The sequence below is a fragment of the Narcine bancroftii genome, chromosome 4, assembly GCF_036971445.1.
Source record: "Narcine bancroftii isolate sNarBan1 chromosome 4, sNarBan1.hap1, whole genome shotgun sequence".
NCBI classification, from domain to species: domain Eukaryota; kingdom Metazoa; phylum Chordata; class Chondrichthyes; order Torpediniformes; family Narcinidae; genus Narcine; species Narcine bancroftii.
The window spans coordinates 128,156,888-128,181,672 of NC_091472.1; the positions used below are offsets into that span (position 1 = coordinate 128,156,888).

At 38.7% G+C, this 24,785-nt stretch overlaps 1 protein-coding gene across 9 annotated transcripts in view; it reads right to left on the minus strand.

Annotated features, from left to right (window-relative positions):
- Window positions 1–24,785, minus strand: part of LOC138761137 (probable E3 ubiquitin-protein ligase HECTD4) — a 322,279-nt gene that overhangs the window by 284,214 nt on the left and 13,280 nt on the right. For all 9 annotated transcript variants that reach the window (XM_069932802.1, XM_069932800.1, XM_069932806.1 and 6 more), the window contains exon 2: window positions 22,608–23,125. In XM_069932802.1, coding sequence (XP_069788903.1) covers window positions 22,608–23,125 — 518 coding nt within the window. The remainder of the gene's footprint in view (window positions 1–22,607; window positions 23,126–24,785) is intronic.

Sequence of the window (24,785 nt, forward strand, 5' to 3'; positions counted from 1 at the left end):
ATTTCAGGAGGGCGAAATCATGAAAACACAAACCTGTCCTCATCAAGGGGTCAGCAGTGGAGAGGGTCAAGAACTTCAAATTCCTGGGTGTTAACATCTCTAAAGATGTATCTTGGGGTCTCCACGTCGATACAATCATGAAGGCAGCTTACCAGTGACTACACTTTGTGAGGAGTTTGAGGAGATTTGTTACGTCACCAAAGACTCATAAATTTCTACAGATGTATCATGGAGAACATTCTGACTGGTTGTATCAATATCTAGTATAGAGGTGCAAATGCACAGGACAGGAAAAGATTACAGAGAGTTGTGAACTCGGCCAGCACCATCATGGGCATCAGTCCTCACTCCATTAAGGACTACAAGAGGTGGTGTCTCAAGAAAGCAGCTCGATCCCCAAGGACTCTCACCACTCAGGTCATGCCCTCTTCTCACTGCTACCATCAGGAAGGAGGTACAGGAGTATGAAGACTAACACCTTCTTTCAATCTTTTTATCGAGTTTTATAGAACAAGTACACATTGTATAGAGAACATAAGGTTACCAAATATGAAGAATATAAGTGCATTTCCAAAAATTAAACAATAGTGATATACCCATTACCCACACAATACAATGTTGTCAGAATAACAAAAAAACCCAAAGAACTCTACCCCACCACCCCCCAAAGAAACCTGGGATCTTTTGACATAAAAATTAAAGGTAATATAGCTCTGCTGAATCTATAAAATATTACTAACTGAAGAAAAAACTATATACATAAATAAATACATTCAATGATCAAGACAGATTCAATGCACACGAAAATAGTCCATAAAAGGACTCCAAATTTTATGAAAATTAGTGTTAGTAAACAACATGGAACACCTTATCTTTTAAGACATGACATAACCACTGAGAACTAATGGGTGGAACAGAATCTTTCCTTCTAAGATCTCTGTGATTTGACATTTGTCAATTGGTATGTTAATGGTATTCAATACTTTCAAGAGACTTGTTTGTTGACAGTGTCCCATGTCTTTTGAACAGTTATCAGCGAAGTTTAATTGACCAAACTCACTTTTTTTTAAGAAACTTGCAGATGAGAATTTTTTTTTTTTTTTTTTAAACAGGTTCAATTACCAAATTTTCCCACGGCTTGTGAATCTAACATGCTGGATGTAATTTTCAAATTACAACCCTCTCAGAAGGGTTTAATAATCTTTTTTTATGATGTGCTTTCAAAATCACGCCAGGTTTTCCTTGATAAGATTAAAAGAGCACAGAAGCATGATCTACAGTTTTATATCTCAGACAGAAATTGGGATTTGATTTTTAAATTAGTTAACACTTCTTTACGATGAGCTCGACATTCTCTTTTTCAGTTCAAGATTGTACATCAAATTTACATGTCTAAAGACAAATTATCCTGTATATTTCCTGATCTAAATCCCCAATGTAACAGACGTAATGATGGGGAAGCAACCTTGATGCATATTTTCTGATCTTGTCGAGCTCTTGAACCTTATGGGTTGAACCTTGAACCTTTTCATGCTCTGTTAATAATATTACATATTAATCTTAAACCTAATCCTTTAACAGCTTTGTTTGGAGCATGAGATGATATTAACGAGCTATTTTCTTCAACTGATCATCAAGTCACACTATTTACAACTCATCACACGAAGAGCTATTCTACTTTGATGGAAGAATAACACACAATGGTAGAAAAACAGATTCTTCCCCTCTGCCATCAGATATCCGAATGGACAATGACCTACAGACACTACCTAACTTTTCTTTTGCATCTATTTATTTATTTTAAAATGTAATTTATAGCAATTTTGCACCTGTCATGCTGCCATAAAACAATGAACTTCGTAACATATGTGCATGACAAAAATTCTAATTCTGAGCCCTTAGGATGGTAATGATTACACAGGGACATTAGCTCAAAGATAGATTTCAGTGCATAATAGCGCATCAGCATGTTGGTTTATCATTCTTTAAAATCAATCTCTAATTTAACTTCTTGCCCAAACATCTGCAAAGAGAACGTAAGAACTGATATGTTCTGTGCCTAGGCCCTGCAGCTATTTTGATACAACAGCACACTGAGCTCAAGCAATTCATCCATTCTGCACTCAATAGCAGAAGAGGGATAGAGTTCGCATCTTCACATTTCACCCAATTAGCCTCTACATTCAGCACATCTTCCTCTATTTCCATGAACTACAACCAGACCCCACCATCAAAAACATCTCCTCCTCCCCACTCCTTTCTGACTTCCACCATCTTCTTTCCCCAAGACTTACTTGTCTGTTCATCCCTCCCCACCCACCTCTTTGTGACCCCTGATACTTTCCACTGCAACTGCAGTAAGTGCTCTAACAAATCCTCCCTCATCGCCATCGAGGGATCAAAACAATCCTATCACATTTCTAATTTCAGGTACTGTCCCCTCTCTTTCTTCTATGTCACTTCTGCTCTTTCCCTTTTCCCCTCCTTTTTTGTCTTCTTTTCTATCCACCCTATTTCTATCTTGTACCCATTCGCATCCTGCTCCTCTGTGGTCTAATGTCCTTTGACACCCAGCCCCCCTTGCCCATTTGATTCTTTTGCTCTCTTCCCACCTCTCCCTTCATTTCCATCTACTCTCTCCATATGTACATTGTCACCATCTCTTCTCATCAAATGTCAGCATTGGCAACCTGCTAATAACCCACGCTGTCCTGCGTGATATCTTCCTCCAAGTGACTCCATTTGTTTTTATCTGGCATTTGCCAATCTACTGCCTCTGTCCATCATGCTTCACCTCACTCTGGTTCACCAATCCCACATGGGCAATTGTCCTACTCCTCTTATCATGTCCTCTTTACACTAGGCCTTCTCCTCCACAATCCCAGACTTGTTCAAGGTCTCTGGCCAAAATGTCAATCATTCTTTTTCTCCCACTGATAATTCTCAATTCCAGAATCTGCAGTCTCCTGTGCATTTCTAACATGCTGAACTCTTAGATTACAGTTAAAACAACCATATTGCCCTGGGCCTTATGTTACAGATAGGCAAATACAGTAACAGCAGATTTCAACTAAATTGGCAAACCAGATGGGTTTTTAATTCAATGTAACAGTCATATCACTATCTTCTTTCTTCACATGTTAATTTAGTTAGTTGAAACCAAATACCCCAACTGGCATGATTAGGTATGAACTTGCCTTTGGAGTAATCTCTCCAGGCTTCTGAAATACTATCTAATGTATTGGGAGAGGTCGTGGCTGTCACGTGACAGCACTCCTCCCTACCTAGTCGGAGGATACACCAGCTGCCAATTAAACTCCTGTTCCGCCCCACCTATCAGCACAAACCTTGCTGTTGACTCATGTTAATTACCTGCCCTAAACCCTCCATCCTGCCTGCACTTCACCTCAGGTCATTGACTGACATGATTATTTAGCCTGCCTGGCACTGAGCCATTGCCCTCCCCCCATCAATCACCTAGGTTGGACTCCCCAGCTCTCCAGTACTATAAAGATGCCATGTGGCCTTTGTTCACTCTTGCCATCTTCGAGGGACCCCCTGCTCCACCCTGGGCTGAGAAACTTGGACTTGAAGCTGCTGGTGAGATACGGGTACCATTTAATAGAGGTTGGAAGCGCTGATCAGTGTCCCTAGATTAGCTCAGAGCCGTGTTTGCTCAGAATCAAGGGGTGGCAAGTCATGAATTTACTTTTCTCTTGATTGTATGCATTGTGTGTGTATCATTTTCCCACACACCCGTTTATTAGCTGTGTGTGTTTCATTGCCGCTATTATTTTTCCCACGCTATCAAATTCTTATTGCCAACCAAGTGTGTGTGTGTGTGTGTGTGTGTGTGTGTGTGTGTGTGACCCCATTTTCTCACGGCAATTAAAGCTTTTTGCTATTGAAACCTGTGTCCAGATCTTTGCCTTTGAGACCTACCAAACCAGTTTCCTCACTCATAATACTATCATAATACTATCATTCAATGTATTCAAGGATTAAGTTTAAAAACCCTACAAATCATCATTTAAAGCATATGGAGTTGTGGTAAACAGCTATCTTTGTTTTATCAATTTGTCATTCTCAGGCATGGATCACAAAAGGAATTGGAACACTAGGTTTCCTGTATTGATTCAAATACCTGTAAGTAATTAAATTTTCTCATTCCTTCCCCTACTTAAATGGAATAAAAATGTGTAAAATGAAATAGAAATAAGATGACGGTTAATGAAGAACTACCAATTTCCTGTTTACAAATTCAATCTGATATTTCTCTTGTTCAATGTGAACAGTGCAGATTCTGCCATCATAAGTATGAATAGTAAAATCTAACTCTTGTGTCCTTTATAATATTCAGATTTATTGTCAGAGTACATACATGGCATCACATACAACTGTGAGATCTTTATCCTGTGGGCAAGGCAGAATTACCACTTATTGATAGTGCAAAAACTGTACACAACCTACATATGTAAACAAAGAAATGTAAATTAACTACACAATACGGAGGGGAAAAAATCAATTAAGTGTGAAAGGCCTAAATGAGTTCCTGATTGAATTTGTTGTTTTGAGCCTGATGGTGGAGCGGCAGCAGTTGGCTCCTGAACCTGGTGGTACAAATCTTGTGGCACTTTTACCTCTTCCCTGATGGCAGGAGCAAGAACAGAGTGTGCGCTGGATGAGATGGACAGCAGCATTCCCTGTAGGTCTTCTCAGTGGTGGGGAGGGGTTTGCCTGTGATGTCCTGAGCAGGTCCACTATCTTTTGCAGGGCTTTAAGCTCAGGGGACTTGGTGTCCCCATACCAGGCTGTGATGCAGCAGGTCAGCACATTTTCCACCATTCAGCCAAATCTCCCTCCTGTATGATGTCTCTTCCCCCCCCACCTTTTTATACAACCTTCTACCATGGTATCGTCAGTGAATTTGTGGACTGTTATCATACCATGCCACACATGATGATTTACCACAATTCCACATGCTTTAACTACTGATTTGTGTTTTTTACTTAATCCTTGAATAAACTGAATGATGCTCCTATGATAGATAGTATTCCAGAAGCCTAGTCATGATTCTAAAAGCAAAATCATGCCAGTTGGGGTATTTAGTTTCAACTAATTAAATGAACATGAGAAATATAAAGATAGTGATATGACTGTTGTATTGAATAAGAACACAACTGGTTTGCCAATTTAGTCATGGGTGTAAAGCGAGTAGAGCTGGGGCTAAGAACACAGCCGTGATGTCCAGTACTTATGGAGATTATTCTTACCAAACCTGAGTGATTGTGGTCTGGAGGTGAGGAAATCCAGGATCCAATTACATAGAGGGGTATTGAGGCCCAGGTCTTAGAGTTTGCGGATCAATTTTGATGCTGTTGAATGCTGATTCAGGGCTTTGTGTAGAGCCAATGAGATGGCATCTGCCATAGACCTGTTGCTTCAATACCAGCCTTTACAAACACTTCATCACTGTTGATGTGAATGCCACTCGTTGATTGTCATTTAGGCAGGTTACAACACTCTTCTTGGGCACTGGTGTAACTGAGGCTGGAGTGAAATATTGAAGATATCCATGAATACATCAGCAAGTAGGTCAGCACAGGTCACAACTTTCACTTCAGTAGGTGAGAGCATTTAGCACCTACACCATTCCCCTACGCTTCGGGGACAGACAATTCACTTAAAAGTTTACAGTGGTGGCCGTGCATCAATCATTACTGGATGCAGATTCCTGCAGGCCAACTTATTCCTGGTAGATATCAAGGGACACCAGCTGGTGCACTCCTGGACATTTCAGTTACTCTTGCTCAAGGGCACTGAACGCATCAGCCCCCACCTGCACTCAGTGAGTACCGCCAAAAATGAATTAGCTCGGGTCCAAGCAGAATTCCCCTCCATCACCACGCCTCACTTTAATTTGGCAGAACCCAAACATGGGGTGAGGCACCACCATGGGACAGGTTGAAAAAGATGGAGGAACTCAGCATTGTGTGGCACTCCAATAGTCCTTGGGCCTCCCTTCTCCATATGGCCTCCAAGGCAGCAGGTGGTTGGAGGCTGTGCGGAGACTACTGCAGCCTCAACGAGGCCACCATGCTGGACAGATATCCCATGCCCCACATCCATTAACCTACAAGGGGCATGGATATTCTCAAAGGTGGACCTCATCAGGGGCTATCACCAGATCCTGTTACACCACAAAGACATCCTACAAACCACCATCATCAACCCTCTTTAGATTGTTTGAATTTCTCCAGATACCCTTTGGGTTAAAAATCACGGCTCAGACTTTCCAGAGGCTGATGGATGCAGTGGACCGGGATCTCATTTTGTCTTCGTCTACCTCGACAACATCTTAATTGCCAGCCACACCCGCACTGGGGACGCTACCACATAAAACAATTATTCTCCAGGCTGAGCGATTTCAGCCTAACCATCAACCTGGCCAAGAGCCATTTTGGCCAAGAGACTATTGACTTTCTGGGCCATCGCATCGACCAACATGGAACCAAACTGTTACCCACTAAGGTGGATGCTATTTACTCTTTCCCCAGGCCATCGACAGTGAAGGGACTACAAGAATATGAAGGTATGGTCAACTTTTATCGCTGCTTCATACCTGCAGCAGCCCGCATCGTGAGCCCACTCTTTCCCCTCATGGCAGGATCCAGTAAAAACAATGGACCTAGGAGGTGACCAAGGCCTTCCAGGCCACCAAAAATGCCCTAGCCAATACCTCCCTCCTTGTGCACCCGCAGACAGACACCCGACCACCCTCATGACAGATACCTCCAGCACAGCGGTCGGGGGAGTACTTGAGCAACTGGTGAATAGACAATGCAACTGCTGTCTTTTTTCAGCCAACACCACAGGCCATCAGAGCTCAAGTACAGTGTCTTTGATAGAGAACTGTTAGCCTTATACCTGGCAATTTGGCACTTTCTGGAGGGCAGAAAGTTCAACATTTACACGGACCACAAACGCTTTACCTTCTCCTTCAGTAAGGTGTCAAACAGCAGCACATGTCCTACATTTCCGAATTTACAATGGACATTGAACACATAGCCAGCAAATCCAACGTGGTGGCCGATGCCCTATCCCATCCGGCTATCTTGGCGGTGCACAACCCTACCCCGAGCATCAACTATGCAGTCCTGGCAGATGCGCAGCAAGCAGACCCTGATATTTCGGTGTACCGGACAGCACTCACCTGCTTACAACTGGAGGACATCCAGATCACCCTGGCAATCGACGGGTAAACCTCCCCTTGTCATTCTCGCTGCATGGAGGAGGCGGGTTTTTGACTCAGTCCACAACTTGGCTCACCCCACCATCAGGACCTCAGTCAAAATGGTGGTGAACAGGTATGTCAGGTCGCCCTGTGGGCCAGGACTTGTACTCAGTGCCAGTCATCCAAAATCCAGACCCATATCAAAACTCCACCACAGACATTCGAGCCAGCACTTCACCGCTTCAGCTACATGCACATTGACATTGTGGGGCTCCTACCCATATCCAGAGGCAGGCATTACCTTCTCATAATGGTCAACTGGATAACCAGATTTAAGAGGCATCTAGACAGGTACAGGAGCATGCAAGGAAAGGAGGAATATGGATCATCTCATGCAGAGGGATTAATTTAATTTTACATTATGGTCAGTACAAACATTATGGGTCAAAGGGGTTTTTTCCTATGTTGTACTATTCTACATTCCATGTCCTCCCTCTAATTTGACACTTCCCCCAGCCTATGTACAAAGGAAGGCAAGTGACTACTTGAGCTTTGATACATTACAACTCCGATTATCTGAAATCAGATACTCCAAAATCCTCATTTATCCGAAAAAAAAAATAAAATTTTGGATAAATAATGATATCGGAAACAAATCAGAAATCCTCATTTATCCAGAACTTATTCAGAGGCAAAACTGATCTCAGAAGATGAAAAAAATTCACTCGACATGAAATTCGAATGATTGTCCAGGTTTCATGCAACTCCCTCCCCCTTTCTAGACTTTTATCTCCAACTCTCCCTCTCAAACTGTGTGCCGCTGTCTCCCAGTCACAAGCGGTCGGAAGAATCCCTTGTTGTGGAGTCATCAAGGAGAACAGCCTCCCAGACGGGAGCAGGACCTCGGGCTCCGTGGCATTTCCTCCCCTCCGATCCTTTTCCCTCCCTTACTCTTCAGCACATCAGATGCTGATGATGACTCCAAATCTCCCCCTCAGCCTACTTCTCTGGTGTGCATGTGCAGTAGGCCTTGGGGAGGATTTGGAGACGGGACAGGAGCACCAGTGAGTGTTCATCCAGCCTGGGAAGCCTCCCCAGAGATCAGTAGCAGCAGTGGGTTTGTGTCGGGATTGGCTGCAGTTGGGAGGTCTCTGTGATCAGCAGCCATATTGGGTTAGTCTCAGGAATCGGCGAAAGCCGGCAGTTTTTGGTGAGAATTAAACATTATTTTATCCAATTTATAAATGTTCTGCCCATACAAAAGTTTTCCAGTGTTTTAAATAAAAAGAGCCATTCCAAATGGTCGAATACTTTTTCCACTTCTTTGGAGGCTGTAATTCTTGGATTTTGTTCAGATTTAGCCATGTGTATTATATCAATCTTCCTAGACTATTTGAGGAATGCTTTCCTTTAACAAATCCTGCTTGGACAATATGTATCAGTTTTGTCCTAACCTATTAGCCAATGCTTTTGCTAGTATCTTATATTCAGCATTTAACAGGGATAATGGTCTATATGATGAAGCTTTTTGTAACACTGTAATAATCACAGTTGAGAATGACTCTGGAAGGGTCTGTGTTTCCACAGTTTGGTCTATACTTTAATTAAAAGGGCATTAATAATTATTTGAATTGTCCATAAAACTCAGGTGGAAATCCATCCTCTCCCAGTGATTTATTAACCTGTAGGGTGCCCAGGACCTTTTCAATTTCTTCCCTTGTGAAGCAAGTATCAAATTCTATTCTCACTCTCTCTCTTACTGCCTTGGAAGTTCAGCAAAAATTATTCCATTCCATTCTCATCTCCTAGTAATTCTGCTTTGTAAAATTTTGTGTAATATTGTCTAAAAGTGTTGTTAATTTCTTTTTGCTTATATTCTGGAGTGTTTGTTTCTGTTTTTAGAGCATGTATCATTCTTGATGGCTCCAGTTTTAATCTGCCAAGCTCAAACTTTGTGCTCCCATTCACCCAACGCAGAGTATTGTTTAGTTTTTAAATGTAGTTTTTTTTCCTGTCCTATATGTTTGTATTGTATTATATTTAGCATTTTATTCTCCAGTAATCTGTATTCTTCTTGTAGTCCTGTTCTTTGATTTTTTTTCTAATTCTTTAATATTCTTCTCCAAACTGCTTACTTCTGCCATATATGCCCTCTTAAGATTCTTCATATAGGATTCAATTTGTCCCCTTAAATATGCGTTAAGGGTGTTCCATATCAGAAAACTTTTATTAATAGACAGCAAATTTTTTTCACAAAATATTTCTAACAGTCTCTATAAATTTCCAGAAATCTGTTCTTTTAAGCAATGTAGTATTGACACCATCTGTATACATTCTCTTGCTTTTCCATTGTTGCTATAGTTAATATTAATGGAAAGTGGTCTGATAGAAGCCTCGCTCGATATTCTTTTTTTTTAAAAAATCACTACTTTTTAACTGGACAGACATTAAAAATAAGTCAATCCTTATACGTGAGTCATGCACCCTTGAGTAAAAAGAGTGATCTCTCTCTGTGGGACTTAATTGTCTCCATACATCGTTAAGATTTAGATCTTTCATATATGAAATTGTGGTTTTTGCTCCATTATTATTTTTGCCAATTTATCTCCACCTGAGTTTTTGTCCAAGCAGAAATTAAAGTCTCGTCCAACTAATATATTTTGTCTTCACTCTGCTGTTTTTAAGATGTCCTTCATAAAGGCTTAATTGTTATAAATATTCATAAATGTCAAGGCTTCTCCATAAATTTTTGTGTGCCATTACATACCTTCCGGCTTGATCAATCAAAATATCTTCTATTAACATTGATGTATTTTTATTAATTAGAACAGCCACCCCTCTTGCCTTTGAACCAAAAGAAGACAATATTATTTGTCCTACACATCCTTTTTAATTTATCATGTTCCAATTTGGTAATATGTGTTTCCTGCAAAAAGATTGTACCCACTTTTAATTTCTTTAAGAATGCCAAGACCCTCTTCCTCTTCACCGTTCCATTTATCCTAATTAACTTTAATTTTTCATCAATACTATTTTTCATACAAATATTGTACAACAATAACATCTTCACAATTTTCTAAATATTGTTGTAATGTCTATTAAAAAGGCATTTCCAACACACACATTTCCACTTTAAAAAACACACACACGTCCCTAACTCTGATGATGTTGTTGACGATAGTTTCTGGAAGCCCAGGATAAAAGCCCGCAGGTTCTTCTTCTGAAGAATAAACCCTCCCTTTGACGCCATCTTTTAAAATCACTCCTCTCCCAGCACCATCTTCCCCATTGCTGCTTTCCTCATCATCTTTCTGCCTTTTCAGAGCTCTCTATATAAACCAATGGTTTTTTTTCTTTCAACAGTGAAAGCAAGACAGTTCAGTACTACAAGTATAAATTAAAATATACATCTTTTAATTAGTTCCGTTTTGAAATGGCCTTTTTAGCCCTTTCAGCTAGTGACTTTAATCTTTTCTTAACTTTATTAAAAATTCTTCCACTATTTCTTTATTCTTGAGAATTTGTCAATTACCTTCTGAGGCATCCACCCTCAGCATTGCTGGATAAATCATTGAATATTTATAGTTTTTAAGATTGAAGTTGTCTCTTTACCTTGTCAAGTTCCTTTCTTTATTTAACTAAGGCAGAAGACTTGGAAAAACATTACTCTTGCATTGTCCACCACTAATGGGCCATTATTATTTTTTGAATATTCATATACTGCTCCCAAAATCACATCTCTTTCCCAGTAACTTAAAAGTCTTACCAGGACTGGTCATGGTCACTGTTCGCTAGTTCTTCTGGGTCCGAGGGTCCGGTGAGCCATTTCAATTCACAACTTTGCATTTATCTTAGTTTGTACCAGCATTTGTGGGATCCATGTTTCAAAGGATCTCACCACATCTTTTCCCTCTATTCTTTTTCTCAGTCCAATGATTCTTACGTTGTTACATCTGCTAAAATTTTCCATATGGTTGATCTTACCTATCAGTCCTTTCTTTTCTGTGTCCCATATTTTTGCTTTTTCTTCCAGTGCCTTCAGCCTATCCTGTTTTGTCCAACTCAGCCTATGAATGATTTATTCAATCACTTCTTTAATTTCCATTACCTTCTCTGATATATCTCTCATCACTGATTCCATACTTGTAAAATGACAGCATAAGGTTTCCAATATGTTCAGGATGGAGACTATTGCTTGGGATGACTCCTCAGCTCTGCAAGGCCCTGCTGAGTCACTCTTCACCAGACTTCCACTCAATGTTCCTGGCAGAGCTATTACTGCTTCAGTTTGTGTGTTTGGTTGCCTTGGTTGTTCAGTACTTGGTTCATCCATTTTTGACAATAAAATTTTGAGCTTTTAAACCATCTTTTTAATACCTTTTGTGGAGAGCTCTTTCAAAGCACTTCTGCTCAGCTCATTAGCATGGCCACACCCCTGGCATATTGGCCTTCATAAATCAAAGTATTGAGTATAGGAGTTGGGATGTTATGGTAAAGTTTTATGAAACATTGGTGAGGCCAAATTTAGAGTATTGTGTGCAGTTTTGGTCACCTAACAACAGGAAAGATATCAATAAGATAGAAAGAGCAAAGAGAAGATTGACTGGGATGTTGCCCAGACTTCAGGAACTGAGTTACAGGGAAAGGTTAAACAGGTTAGGACTTTATTCTCTAGAGCTTAGAAAAATGAGGGGAGATTTGATAGAGATATTTAAAATTATGAGGGGTTTAGTCACAAAGTAAATGTTTTTTCCACAGAGGGTAGGTGAGATACAATCCAGAGGAGATGGCTTAAGAAAATGAATTGCCAGCTGGGGTGGTGAATATGGGTTCAATTTTAAAATTTAAGTAGAATTTGGACAAGTATATGGATGGGAGAGTATGGAAGGCTATCAATTGGGTACAGGTCAGTGGGATGAAGCAAAAAAAAATGGTTTGGCACAGACCAGAATGGCCAAAACTGCCTGTTTCTGTGCTGTAGTGTTCTATGGTTCTACTATAGCCATCCTAGGGACAGAGTATTCATAACTCTCAATTTTTATCAATCTTCCATTGGCATTTATCCAAAATAGCAATGAAAATAGACAAAATTGAAAACAGTGCAAGATTGGACCTTCACCAAAGGCCAAAGAACTTTTCAACAGAAGACTAGTGAAAATGCAGAATACAGAATCAATGTGACTTGAAATGAATCCTGACATCAGCAGCTTTCAGAAAGGCTCAAGTACTGACCTTTGAAAATAGCACTTATTTAAATGCATTTAAAAGCAAGACAGTCAATCCCTAATGCATTCACTTACAAACAAATTAATTCTTAATGACAATACGGTTATAAAAAGTCTTTGAACAAAACAAAATTGAGTAGTGGTTAGAGGTTGTGTTTTCAATGTCCCAGTCTCCTAATAGGCAAGGCAGCTGACAGTGTAGAATCAAAAAGTTTTATTCAAGATTAACTTCACAGACCAACCAATGAAAATACACAAAGTGAAAGACTAATATTTGTTTTCTGATGCCAGATGTCTATAGATAAAGAATATCGATTCTGCCCAGTTAAAATTATAGAAATCTCTCCTTGAAATACTGTTTATATATCTACTAAAGATACATTACCAGCAATAGGCCAGTGCAAAAGTAGTGGTTCTCAACCTTTTTCTTCCCACTCACATACCACTTTAAGTATTCCCTATGCCATGTATGCTCTGAGATTTGTAAGGGATTGCTTAAGGTGGTATGTGAGTGGGAAGGGAAGGTTAAGAATCAATTGTTAATGAAATATTTTACTTGAGAAAAATTGTCATTGGTCCATTTCCTTTGGAGTTATGAAACAGTTCACAGTGGAATAGTGGTTTTCAACCTTCTTCTTTCCACCCACATACCACCTTAAGCAATCCCTTACTAATCACAGAGCACCCATGGCATAGGGAATACTTAAAGTGGTAAATGGTAAGGGAGTTGAAAGAAAAAGAACCACTGCTTTAAAGTTTCTGATCAGAGAAGTAAACCCTGATAGGATGAAGGAGTTTTTTTTTAAAAAAAGTCCAATCAACAAGCACCTTGACGGTAGGTGAAGGGTAAATCAAAAACTTAGAGACACATCTGATAATGACAATGGAAGATTGTAAACTTCCACTTGGTGGAAAAGTAGATGAGGGAGGGAGAACAGAAAGAGTGGGGAATGAGACAGATGAGAATTTACACAATAAATGGGCTGAATGGCCTCCCACATCAAATAATACAGGAAAGTCAATGGTAAGAACTTAGCAATAATAAGGTCTCTGAAACACAATGGCTTAGAGAACATGTACCAGACTACTATCAGGATACCCATATCAGACTACAACTTATTGATTAAAGCTCTGCCGTCAACACTATAGTGCCAAATAAACTCATTACCAAACTCTAAGATCTCTACAGTCATCCTCACCCCCTCATCCCACGCAAGTGGATCGACACATGAGAATCAGTGAGAATTAGTGACAACCCCTCATCTACATTCTCCCTTTGCACCAGTGCTTCACATACTTAGCCCTTTATTATTACTCCCTGTATATCCATGACTGTCTAGTTGGAATATAGGAGATGGTGGGAATTAGTGGTTTGAATGTCAGAATAGGACAACTGTGGGCACCAACATTTGTGTAATGGTTAGTGCAATGTTGTTACAGCACCAGCGGTTGGGACTGGGGTTCAAATCCCACACTGTCAGTAAGGAGTTTGTACATTCTCCATGCTTATGTGGATTTCTTCCAGAAGCTCTGGTTTCCTCCCACCGTTTTAAACATACCAGGAGATATAGGTTAATTAGGAGTAATTGGGCAGCATGGGCTTGTGGGCTAAAATGGCCTGTTACTGTGCTGTATGTCTAAATTTAAAAAAAATAACAAACTCTCCCTCAGTGACAGCATGACTATGGAGCTGGACATAGCCTTCCAGAAGAGGGGTAGAACTCATCCACTGTCTCTACCAGCTGTGCAGAGATGAAGAAAGTAAACAACTTCAAATTCCTAGGAATAAGCATCTCCAAAAAAATAGTCCTGTGCAACAATGTCAGCATGATAGCCAAGGAAGCACACCAGCCCTTCTACTTGCTCAGAAGCCTGAGGAAATTCAGCATGTCATTTGCATTCATCAAAAACTTCTATAGATTCCCTTCAAAAGTATCCTAATGGGACCAGCAGCCGTCCATTAACAAGGTCCACGTGGAACTCGGAACAGGCAGGGATTAAAAGCCACTTGTAAAGCTTCAATAAACTAGTCTTGAGTTGACTACTCTGACGTGTGTTTGTACAGCTTCAAATTCCTAGGAATAAACAACAACACCTGGCTCTTCGAGCGACGAATGGAACTACCATTCCCAGCTTTGGCACACAACGGATCACAATTGGAATAGGTGGGACCACATTCCATTGGAATTGCGTTGTAGCTTCTGTTGCTCAACCTATTTTGGGTGCAGACTTTTTACGATCCTATGACTTACTAGTGGACGTGGAACAGAGGAAATTGGTTCATACTGATACATATTGGAGTAAAATCTTTGAAACGATTCATTTATATCACTAGGTTTCTATGATATAGTGTCATGTCCTATTTTAGTTGTCACAATTTCTTTAGATTGTTGCTCCGTTTTTACTTGCCACACCAATACTTTGTGTGCTCTTTCCCCAGTTCATAATATCTTTGCTTACTACACAAAATCAATTTCTCCAACCTAGAGGTTTGTAAAGTATTATATTGTAATTTCTTCTTTATCAACATTCTTTTATTTTCATCTGAGGTATATTTATATAGATCCTTCTCCAAAATAGTTATCTCCTTTTCCAAGATATTTACTTGAGACATAAAATCCTTTTTAATTTGAGCAGAGAAGCTTTATTATTTGACCACGAATATAAACTTTCATAGCATCCAACAAAATAAACTTATTGACCATTGTATTTTCATTCATGGTCAAATAAAGTTTATTCTGATCTCTAACAAACTGACACAATTCCTCTCTCTTCAGTTATGTATTGTCAAATCTCCAACTAAAAGTTATGTCTTGCATATCTTCCAAATTAATTACCAATAATAATGGGGAGTGGTCCAAAGTACTGAACTTGCTGTACTCTACCCTGAAGTCTTTCTAATATTAAAAACATGTCAAGTCAATTAGAATAGAATGAATAATCTCGCTCTCTCGGGTGCAGTCTTTTCCAAATATCCACAAGATTAAGTTCCCAAATTAAATCTTTTGTTTTATTTGCAGCTTTAGATTTAATAACTGACTTTGATGACTTATCCAATAAAGGATCCAAAGAAAAGTTAAAATTTCCTCCTACCAAAATATTGTCTGTTGCTTCACTTAAATGCAAAAATGTTTCCTGTATAAATTTGCTATCATCCAGATTCAGTGCATATACATTCAATAGTGTCCAACGTTCCAAATTAATCATTACAAACCTTCCAAATGGGTCAAGAATTGTATCATTTACAATGATCGGAATATTCCTGTAAATCAAAATTCCAACTCTAGCCTTAAGAGTTAAAATGCGATTAACTACTGTACCTACCCAATCTCTATTTAATTTTGAATGTTCACTGCAAGAATGTGATATTCACCTTCATTTTCTTTATTTGGGATAATACTGTCTTTCTTTTTATAGGGTCCTGAAGCCCGTTAACACTAAAACTGACAACTTTCAATTTATTAGCCATGCAATATCATAAATAAATCATTCTCTGGTCTCATAATACAATTAATTCTCTTCACTCTCCAAATCTCCAACAAACTCTGTAGCACAAGACAATACTGAATTCCCATATGCAAATATTTAAGTACATATAGAAGAGTAAAGAATAGTAAACAAAAAGAAATAAGACAAAACCCCAAGCTATGCCATAGCACACTAGGGCACTGCTAGCTTCATTCATTTTTCAGGTTGTGGATGGATTCGCAACAGCGTCTGTAATTCTGCAGAAGCCAGTCATGGGCTCCCACTCCTCAGAGTTATAAAAACTAATTTCTCTATTAAAAAAGCAACAGTACATACAAGCATACAGACACATTATCTTTCAGAAGGAAAACAAATCATAGTCTTTCAAGTGCCCAGATCTCCCTCTTCTCTTTTCATAACAGGAAGTTTTTCAGCAAATTCACAAGCATCCACTGGGTCAAAAAAGACTCTACTTAATCTTCAGAGAAGCTGGATATCGCAAAATAGAATTATATCCTTTCTTCCACAGCATACTTTTAATTGGAATGAAGTTTTTATGTTTCTTCAACAATTCAGCACTAATGTCTGGATTTAAAAAAAATGTTTTCCATCCACACCCAACGGTGCTTTCCTTTCTTTAGCATTTTTAGCTGCCATCTCTAGCATTTTTTCCTCGAACTTGGTAGCAAAGAAACTTAACTAAAATAGGGCATAGATACTCATCAGATTTAGATTTATAGACTCATTCAATTTGGATTTCACCATGAAAATTTTCTTGACCAAATGTTTGCGGTAGCCATTGAGGCATAAAATGTACCATGTTAGAGCCTCTTTACCTTCTTTCAAACCAATAATTTTAACTTTATTTCTTTGGCTAAAATTCTCCTAAATGTCTGTTTTCTCAGCTAATTTTTGAGTGAGTTCTTTAATCGTATCATATCTCTCATATGGCCCATCCATTTGTCCTCGGAAAGCAGTGTTTTCAATCTCCCAAGTTTTTTTTTACCTTTTCTTGTCTCATTTTGTCTCTGTTGGATCCCTTTTACCAAATCATACTCTTTGTAGATTTAAACATCTGAATTCTTAACGTCTTGTCTAATTAAAGGTAACTGTGAGAGTTCCTTTATAATTTTCTTCAAAGAGCCAGTGAAAACCTTTTGGAATTGTTTAAATGCTGCAGGATCAATCCCTTCTGTAGCTTCCCCTGGTGACTCTTCTTCACTGTCATTATCACTATCACTTTCTTCTATTTCCCCTACTGGCTTATCAATTTCTAGTTCCCCTGCTCCCCCACCAACTGCTCCTTCTTCCTCAGGTACCTGAAATTCAGTCTCCATTGATTGTTGTTTGTTGGTTTCACTGTTTGGTGTGTCCTCTTTGGTCTTCTTCCCAATTTTCTGGGCCTCCATTGCTGTAAGCAGCCACTCTGTTATGCCTGTTGGTTCCTTAGGACGTCCACCACGCATGCGTGACTCCTTGCACATGTGCAGTTTAGTTGCTCCCCTCCCCAACTCGTCCAGGCGCGCCTGTTGTTGCAAGGACACCTCAGCTCGCTGGGTGGCGAGTCTTGTTGCCAAACGATCAAGTAGAGTTGCTACAACTCTGGGTCCTGGCTTTTTCAGTGAGGTAGGCCCTTCTTTGTGTGTTTGCTATCTGTCTTTCACCTGTTTCATTTTGTCTTCCTCCTCCATTGTCCATTTTGATGCCATGTCAATTGTGTTCTGTATGTCTTCTCATTCAGTTTAATTGAGTTTTAAATTTGTTCTGTCCAGTTTTTTGTGACTTTTTAAAAACTTTTCCTGGAGGAGCAGGTTTTCCACTTCTAGCCTCTACGTCATCACGTGATGTCCCCCCAAGTTTCCCCCATCTTGTTAGAGTTGTGCAATTGTGATCTCCTGATGATTTCTTTTTCAAACAGGAGTGACCATCTTCTGGACACAAGAGAGGCTGCCTCTTTTTTTTTTAAAAAGAACAGTCAGAAGTGATTTTACTTGTTTAAAAGCCAACTTATGTTGGTTATCTCCAATGATAAGGAGGAATCAATACAGAACAGCATCTTCCTCTCTTTCCAAAGACTACTGTTTCAATCTTGTCTTTTCAAAGGAAGGTCAATTTTCTTCAGTGGTGTCCAAAATGTCTCTCTGCTTTCTTTTTATGATTCTCTATTATGTGATGTGACATCAACATGGTTTTAGTTTAATTTCTGCAGCACCTTTTGCCTCTCTTCAAAATCACTGCACCTCATCTCTGTTTCAAGAGGCTTAAGTTGTTAACAATTCCAGAAAGTCTAGCATGTCACACAAACGACATGAATTTTGAAACAGCTGCTAGCATAATGCTGATTGTACACAAAAATGCTTTTAAGAACCACAGATGGTACTTGAGTGTCAATGGCTGTTTTCCAGGCACTGCAGCTCCAAACTGACACACACTTGTGTGTGTAAAGGTCTATGGTGTCTGTGTCTCAGTGTATCCCTGAATCCCTCCCACAATTCCCTCACTAGAAATATATTTAACTCTATAACTTATTTTACTAAGAAATACACAGTTTATAATCTTTAAATTTAAAATCTTTAGTTAACACAAATCTGTAACACACAGAGAGATAGGTTCAAAATCAGATTTGCATTTTTAACTCAGAGATAGAAGTTCAAATGTGGAAGTGGAGGGATTGACAGAAGGGAAAAATAGCCTTAATTAACATTTTCATCACAGCATGAAAGTTAGCCAAAGGGGTCCACTCACATCATACGTGCTATGCAAACTTTTTGCTTGTCAGGTTGAATTTACAAGATCAACAGCAGTGCTGGGAAATGAAACCCCTTAGTTTTTTTTTCTGTGCAGGATCTAGATATATCACAACCAAAAATAAAATCTTGTGGCATGGAGCACACCTTTTATTTCAGTAACAGATTACTGAACAATAGTTTCCCACCATTATCAGACTCCTGCATTCATTACAAAATAGCAAAATTATGTTGCTTTTACTCTGTACCATTGATCTCCCTGGAACTCTGCACATTTGTACTTCTCTACTGTATCTTACTTGTTAAAGTGTGTATGAAATGTTTACAGGCCTGTCTACAAAACCATCTCTAGATCTGCATTTTCAAATATTCATGACAATGAACTTGTATGCAACACAAAATTAAAAACAGAAGTTTAAGAATTTGGTATCATTCTGTATTTTTAGTGAAACAGAGGGCAATATTTACAATTTACTTGAAAGATTTTAAGATTATATTTGAACTGATCTACAAATGAAACATTTCAGTACCAATATACAGTGTAATCATTACATTCAATGTTAATATTGCAGTCTTTATGTGATGTAAAGCAGAAATCCTTGTTGTGAAGCTGCTAAAGATACTAAGCTAACAATTTGAAGAAATATTTAAAATACCATTATGATTTTCTAATTAATCTTGAAAAGTTAAGTCATTTGGTTTCACCCATCGAAAATGTTCCATTTGTTTTATCCCCCATTTTCCCAGGTTCTATGCTACAAAAAATAACTTGTTTTCTTTCTTTCCCAGTTCTGAATAAGGACTCCAGAGTTAAATGGTCAACTCCTCACCTCCACCTCCATCACACAGATGCTACCTCACATGTTGAATACTTTCAGCATTTTCTGTTTTTACTTTGGATTTCTAGCAATTGCAGCTTTTTTTTTTAAAAAAAAGCACTTGACTCAATAACCTGGCACATCACTCAAAAGGCCTTTCGAATTAGTACCCCTGGATAAGACACAGGAAAAGATCCTCAATTTCCTGAATAATTTCTTTAAATTTCCAAGGAATGATTAATGGCTTAACATTCAAATGAAATTTCAGAAGAAAATTCAGTGGTTTTCTTAAACCAAAGCTTTCTTTTCTCCTTGATAGATCTTAAAATTGAAGACATATAGTTCAATTGCCAAAGAGATGGTCCTCAGCTGCAGTAAAAATAATTAATGCAAAGAATGAATGCTTTTCAACTCAAGGACTGCATTTAGCAACAAGCAAAATAAACCAAATAGCTCACTTTTATCACATTACATCATTATTTAAGTATTATTCATATTTTAATTCTACTATCAAAAAGGTGATTTTCTTCATGCAGTTTTTAAATTCATCCAAATTTAAAATTACAATTGGAAAGTGATTATTCTCCTTTCACCTAATATAACTTCTGTAAATATTTTTGAACTGCACCATATTTGGTGGAACCCAAGTATTCACACCACTCAAACCCAACATGAATAAAACCTGCACACTGAAATCTTCAATCTGTATCATTCAATATATTGATCAAACTAATATGCCTCTAGCAAGAGTTTACAACTCCTCAGCCATCTATCATGAACATACCCATTCTGCATGGAACACAAAAACTATCCAATTCTCCCTCAAGTTGTGTTTTTTTTAAAATTCCCATTCCTTTATTACCACAAGTCAGGCAGCACAGTTGATGTAGTGGTTAACGCAACACCATTACCGTGCCAACAATCAGGACCAGGGTTTGAATCCCCCCTCGCTGTCTGTAAGGAGTTTGTACGTTCTCCCCACGTCTGCGTGGATTTTCCCTGGGGCCCCAGTTTCCTCCCATCATTCCAAACATACCAGGGCTGCAGGTTAATCAGGTGTAATTGGGCAGCATGGGTTCATAGGCTGAAAGGGCCTGTTACCATGCTGTATGTCTAAATTTTTTTTTAATTTAAATATAAAGATAAATAGTTTCATCCCTCAAGTTTCCTCTCTGTCACGGAACTCTTGTACTTGTTTATCATGTTCAAAGAATATGAATTATGCAAGTACTCAAATAGCAACAGTCAGATGGCGTTTCTCCATCTCAATATGGACAAATTTCTTTCCAATTTGTTAATTATAACAAACCACAATAATACAAATGGAATCAAATTTTCTGCTCAACTTGTCTCCAGTTAACAACTCATAATACTAAAGTAGGGGTTCTCAACTTTTTCCACTCACATACCACTTTAAGTATTCCCTATTGGCATCGGTGCTCTGTGATTGCTCAAGGTGGTTTGTGGGTGGAAAGAAAAAGTTTGAAAACCACTGTTTTAATTGTACCTAATTGAATTGTTATGTGCACGGTTTCATAACTCCAAAGGAAATGGGCCAATGACAATTTTCTCAAGCAAAATGTTTCAGTAACAATTGGGTCTAGAGCAGTGGTTCTCAACCTTCCCTTCCCACTCACATATAAATAACCTTAAGCAATCCCTTACTAATCACAGAGCACCGATGCCAATAGGGATTAATTAAAGTGGTATGTGAGTAGAAAGAAAAAAGATGAGCAAAATTACTAAGGGGAAAAGATATCTGTCCAAAATTTCTTAACACCAGAAAGTCATTTACAGTCTCACAAATGACCAATGCGCAAAAGCCATTTATCAAATTCCCCAGTGTCAACTTGCATTTCCAAGCAGCTTGACTCTAGTGGAGAACTACTGCCCAGTGGCAGGGCCTTGAGCATAAAAATGCCATAATGTGGGAGCCAGAAGCAGGTTGCAATCCTGCCCTAGCTGGATGTCAAAATAATGAATGAGTCTGAATGGCCTAGCTAGGCACATGTTGCTTGCCTATTTTCCAACCACACTGTAAAACTATAGTTGCTATAGTATAGCTGCTGTCTCATAACTCCAGAGATCTGGCTTCATTCCTGATGTCCAGCTGTCTGTGGAGATTGCATATGCTACTTGTGAACTTCTGGTGCTCCAGCTTCTTCCTACACCCCAAAAACATGCAGGTTGTGAGTGTTTAAAACCTGGAAGGAGGTGTGTGGGTGGAGAGTTGATGGGTGTCTGAGAGAATGAAACAGGATTAGTGCAGAATTGATGTAAATGGATGCTTGACAGTTGACATGGACATGGCTTGTTTCCATGATGAATGACTATGTATCTATGAGTGCTATGGCACTGCCTCATCTGCAAGCTCTAGCAATGGTCTCTGAGAAGTTCAACATCAAAGTACATTCATGAAGTGTTACAATTAGCTGACAGCAATGTTGGAACATCTACTCATGAAAAAAAAACTCCCCAAAATTTGTGAGTTGAATAGTATTGATGCTATTCAGTTAGCTGTTATTGGTGAAAGAGTGGGTGTGTTAAATGAACGAGTGAGAAAGTTCTGCATTCCTCAACTCAAGAGGAGAGAATATTTTGATGCAAACTAAAAGTTCTGAATAACATCAAGCAGGACAGAACTTTCAAGAACAGATGCAATGCTTAAAATAAAATGAAAAATATCTTTGATAGGTTCTACTACTTCTGTAAAGGTTAAATAAAAGGTGATGAGATCTTGCATTCTTGTCTTTTCTTTCTCAATGCCAATTGGCACCATTTCCAAAACATTCAATTTTTATTTTAAACATATAAAATATTCCTTTGTCTAAAAAGGTCTGCGAACTTGTGTTCAAAACTCAGACTTGTGGTTGAATAGTGATAGCACAGAGATAATCTTACAAAGAAAGCGATGACATCAATTTTGTCATACTGTCATACTTCGTTTTATAGATCAGATTTTGATAATGATATTTTATCCCCTTAGTCGTTCATTATTTTAGAAATTTGCAGCATGTTACTTCCTAAAGATGACAATGTCAGTAGTATTGTAAATGACCACATGAAATGTATTTCTAGTTATTATAAAATTTAAGGCATGCTAGATTGCTCCTACCTTGCACAGGCAAGAGCAACCAGTGCAGCAGCAGCATTTTCTTTCTGTTTCCACGTGATGGAATGACTAGAAGCAGGTGATTCTTCTAACCAAGAGCAAAGCAGGGTTTCCAAACCATTTAGACAGTCAGCAGGTTCTTTTGTGAGACTCAGAGGCTGGCAATCCCTAAGGCAGTTGAGGAGCACCTCAGCAGTAATGTTACAGAGTGAGGGGTCAGTTTTACTCTGTGACTGGATCAAAGGGAATACCAATAAGAGGCCCACGCGAGAAGTAAATGGTGCCTGTTCTGGTTGTTGCAGTAAGCCTTGCCGCTTAAGCAAGGATAATGCCTCTTCATCACTGGAGTTTTCACGTTCATGCTGCTCTTCAAGTGCTAACTGTCGTTGTGCATTCCATAGCCCTCTAAGTGCATTGAGACGGTATTCGAGCAGTCGAGCATAAGCATTACTCTGGTTCCCACATACAGCTCGTAACCGTTCAGCCAGCTCTTCAGGATTTTTGGTTTCGAATGTCAGTATCTGAAAATAATGACAGTAATGGACAATAATTTAATTCGTGATTAGTAACTATTACAGGTGTCGATTTTTCGACTCTTAAATACTTTTTCTTAAACTTTAAAAGAAAGAAATCGGTTTCTAATTATGCTAGTATGAGACAAAGAAGCTTGGAGCTTCCTGTGACATTTACAGGATTTATATTCCAATATCACATCATGCTTATTTTGAAAAAAAATCAAGTCTCACTGAAAACATATGCAAAATTAATATGTACCAATCAACACATTCCTAAAAATTATTCACTCTGAAGAAAATGCTGTTCTCCTAAGCTTACAAGAGAAGAATTCAAAGTGGTAATCCTAAAAAATTGTTTGAAATTAGTGAACAAGAACAACCCTTGCTAAAAGAGAAACACACAAAATGCTGAGGAACTCAAACAGGTCTTCCATGGAAGGCAAAAGATGGTCAACGTTTCAGGCCGAAACCCTTCATTAGGGTGAGCAAGAAATGGGCAAATACCCAAATAAAAGGGAGGGAGGAAGGGGAAGGAGCATATGTTGACAGGTGATCCTTGCTTATTTCAGTCAGCTCCTGACCAAGTTCCTAGGATGCAATTTGCATTTGCATTACATGGATGGCAAAAACAACAAAACATACATACAGCTCAAGGCTGAGAAGTATATTTTTAGCAATTGAAATGCTTTTGGCAAGCATCAGTGATGTTCCATTTGCTTAATGGATGAATGCACTGCCTGATAAGAAATGAACCATACCAATCAACAGTACTGTTGCCAGTTCAACCATATTATCTTACCCCAGGCTAGATAGCATTTAATTCCTACTGCTGACATGGACGATGTAAACTCCACATTTGTAAATGTTGAACCAGAGCATGAGTGAACTCAGCAAGCAAATCAATCATATGGTGGGGTCACTGCAGATTCTGGAAAAAGTCTCAATCATTCACACACATGCACTACTAACATAAACTAACAAATCATCTCATATTACACAACTTAAGCAAATTATTTTCCTTTGCAACTGGAGGTCCAAGTCAAAAGTAATTACAGTAAAAGTCCAAAAATCTGGATGCCTTAAATCCAGACCACCCAAGAACCCACACTTCTCGAAAACTCTCAAACTTTTTCAATTTAGTGTGCGTGTGGATGTATAAGCACTGTAGAAACACAGAAGTCGCGGAAATGAACATATACTTCTTTTCTATACTTTTTATTTTATACGAAAAAAAGTTTGGTTAATAAACCATCAAAATTTAACTGTTCATCTTTTCTTTATTCTACTTAAATTTGAATTTTAAAAGTACTCATCAAGAATCCCGAAAATCCACTCTGCCCCAATCCACAAGCAGTCCAGATTTTTGGACTGATTCTAATTGGGTACAAAATACATTACTTTATCCTTTCATTACCAGGTCCACCTCTACCTCCAACCTTTAGTCGATCACTGGAGGACTAGATGACACCATGGCTTACAATATCACCTTCTCTTCAAAATCCTCAATCTTACTTAACACACTTCACCTCCTTTGGCTTGATGCCTCTTTTGTACAATTATGCATCCATGAAGCACTTTGTAAATTTTTATGAATAAATATGCTAAATAAATTTATAGCTTTTGAATGAAAAAATTGATCTGTAATTTTATGTACTTTAATATTAGA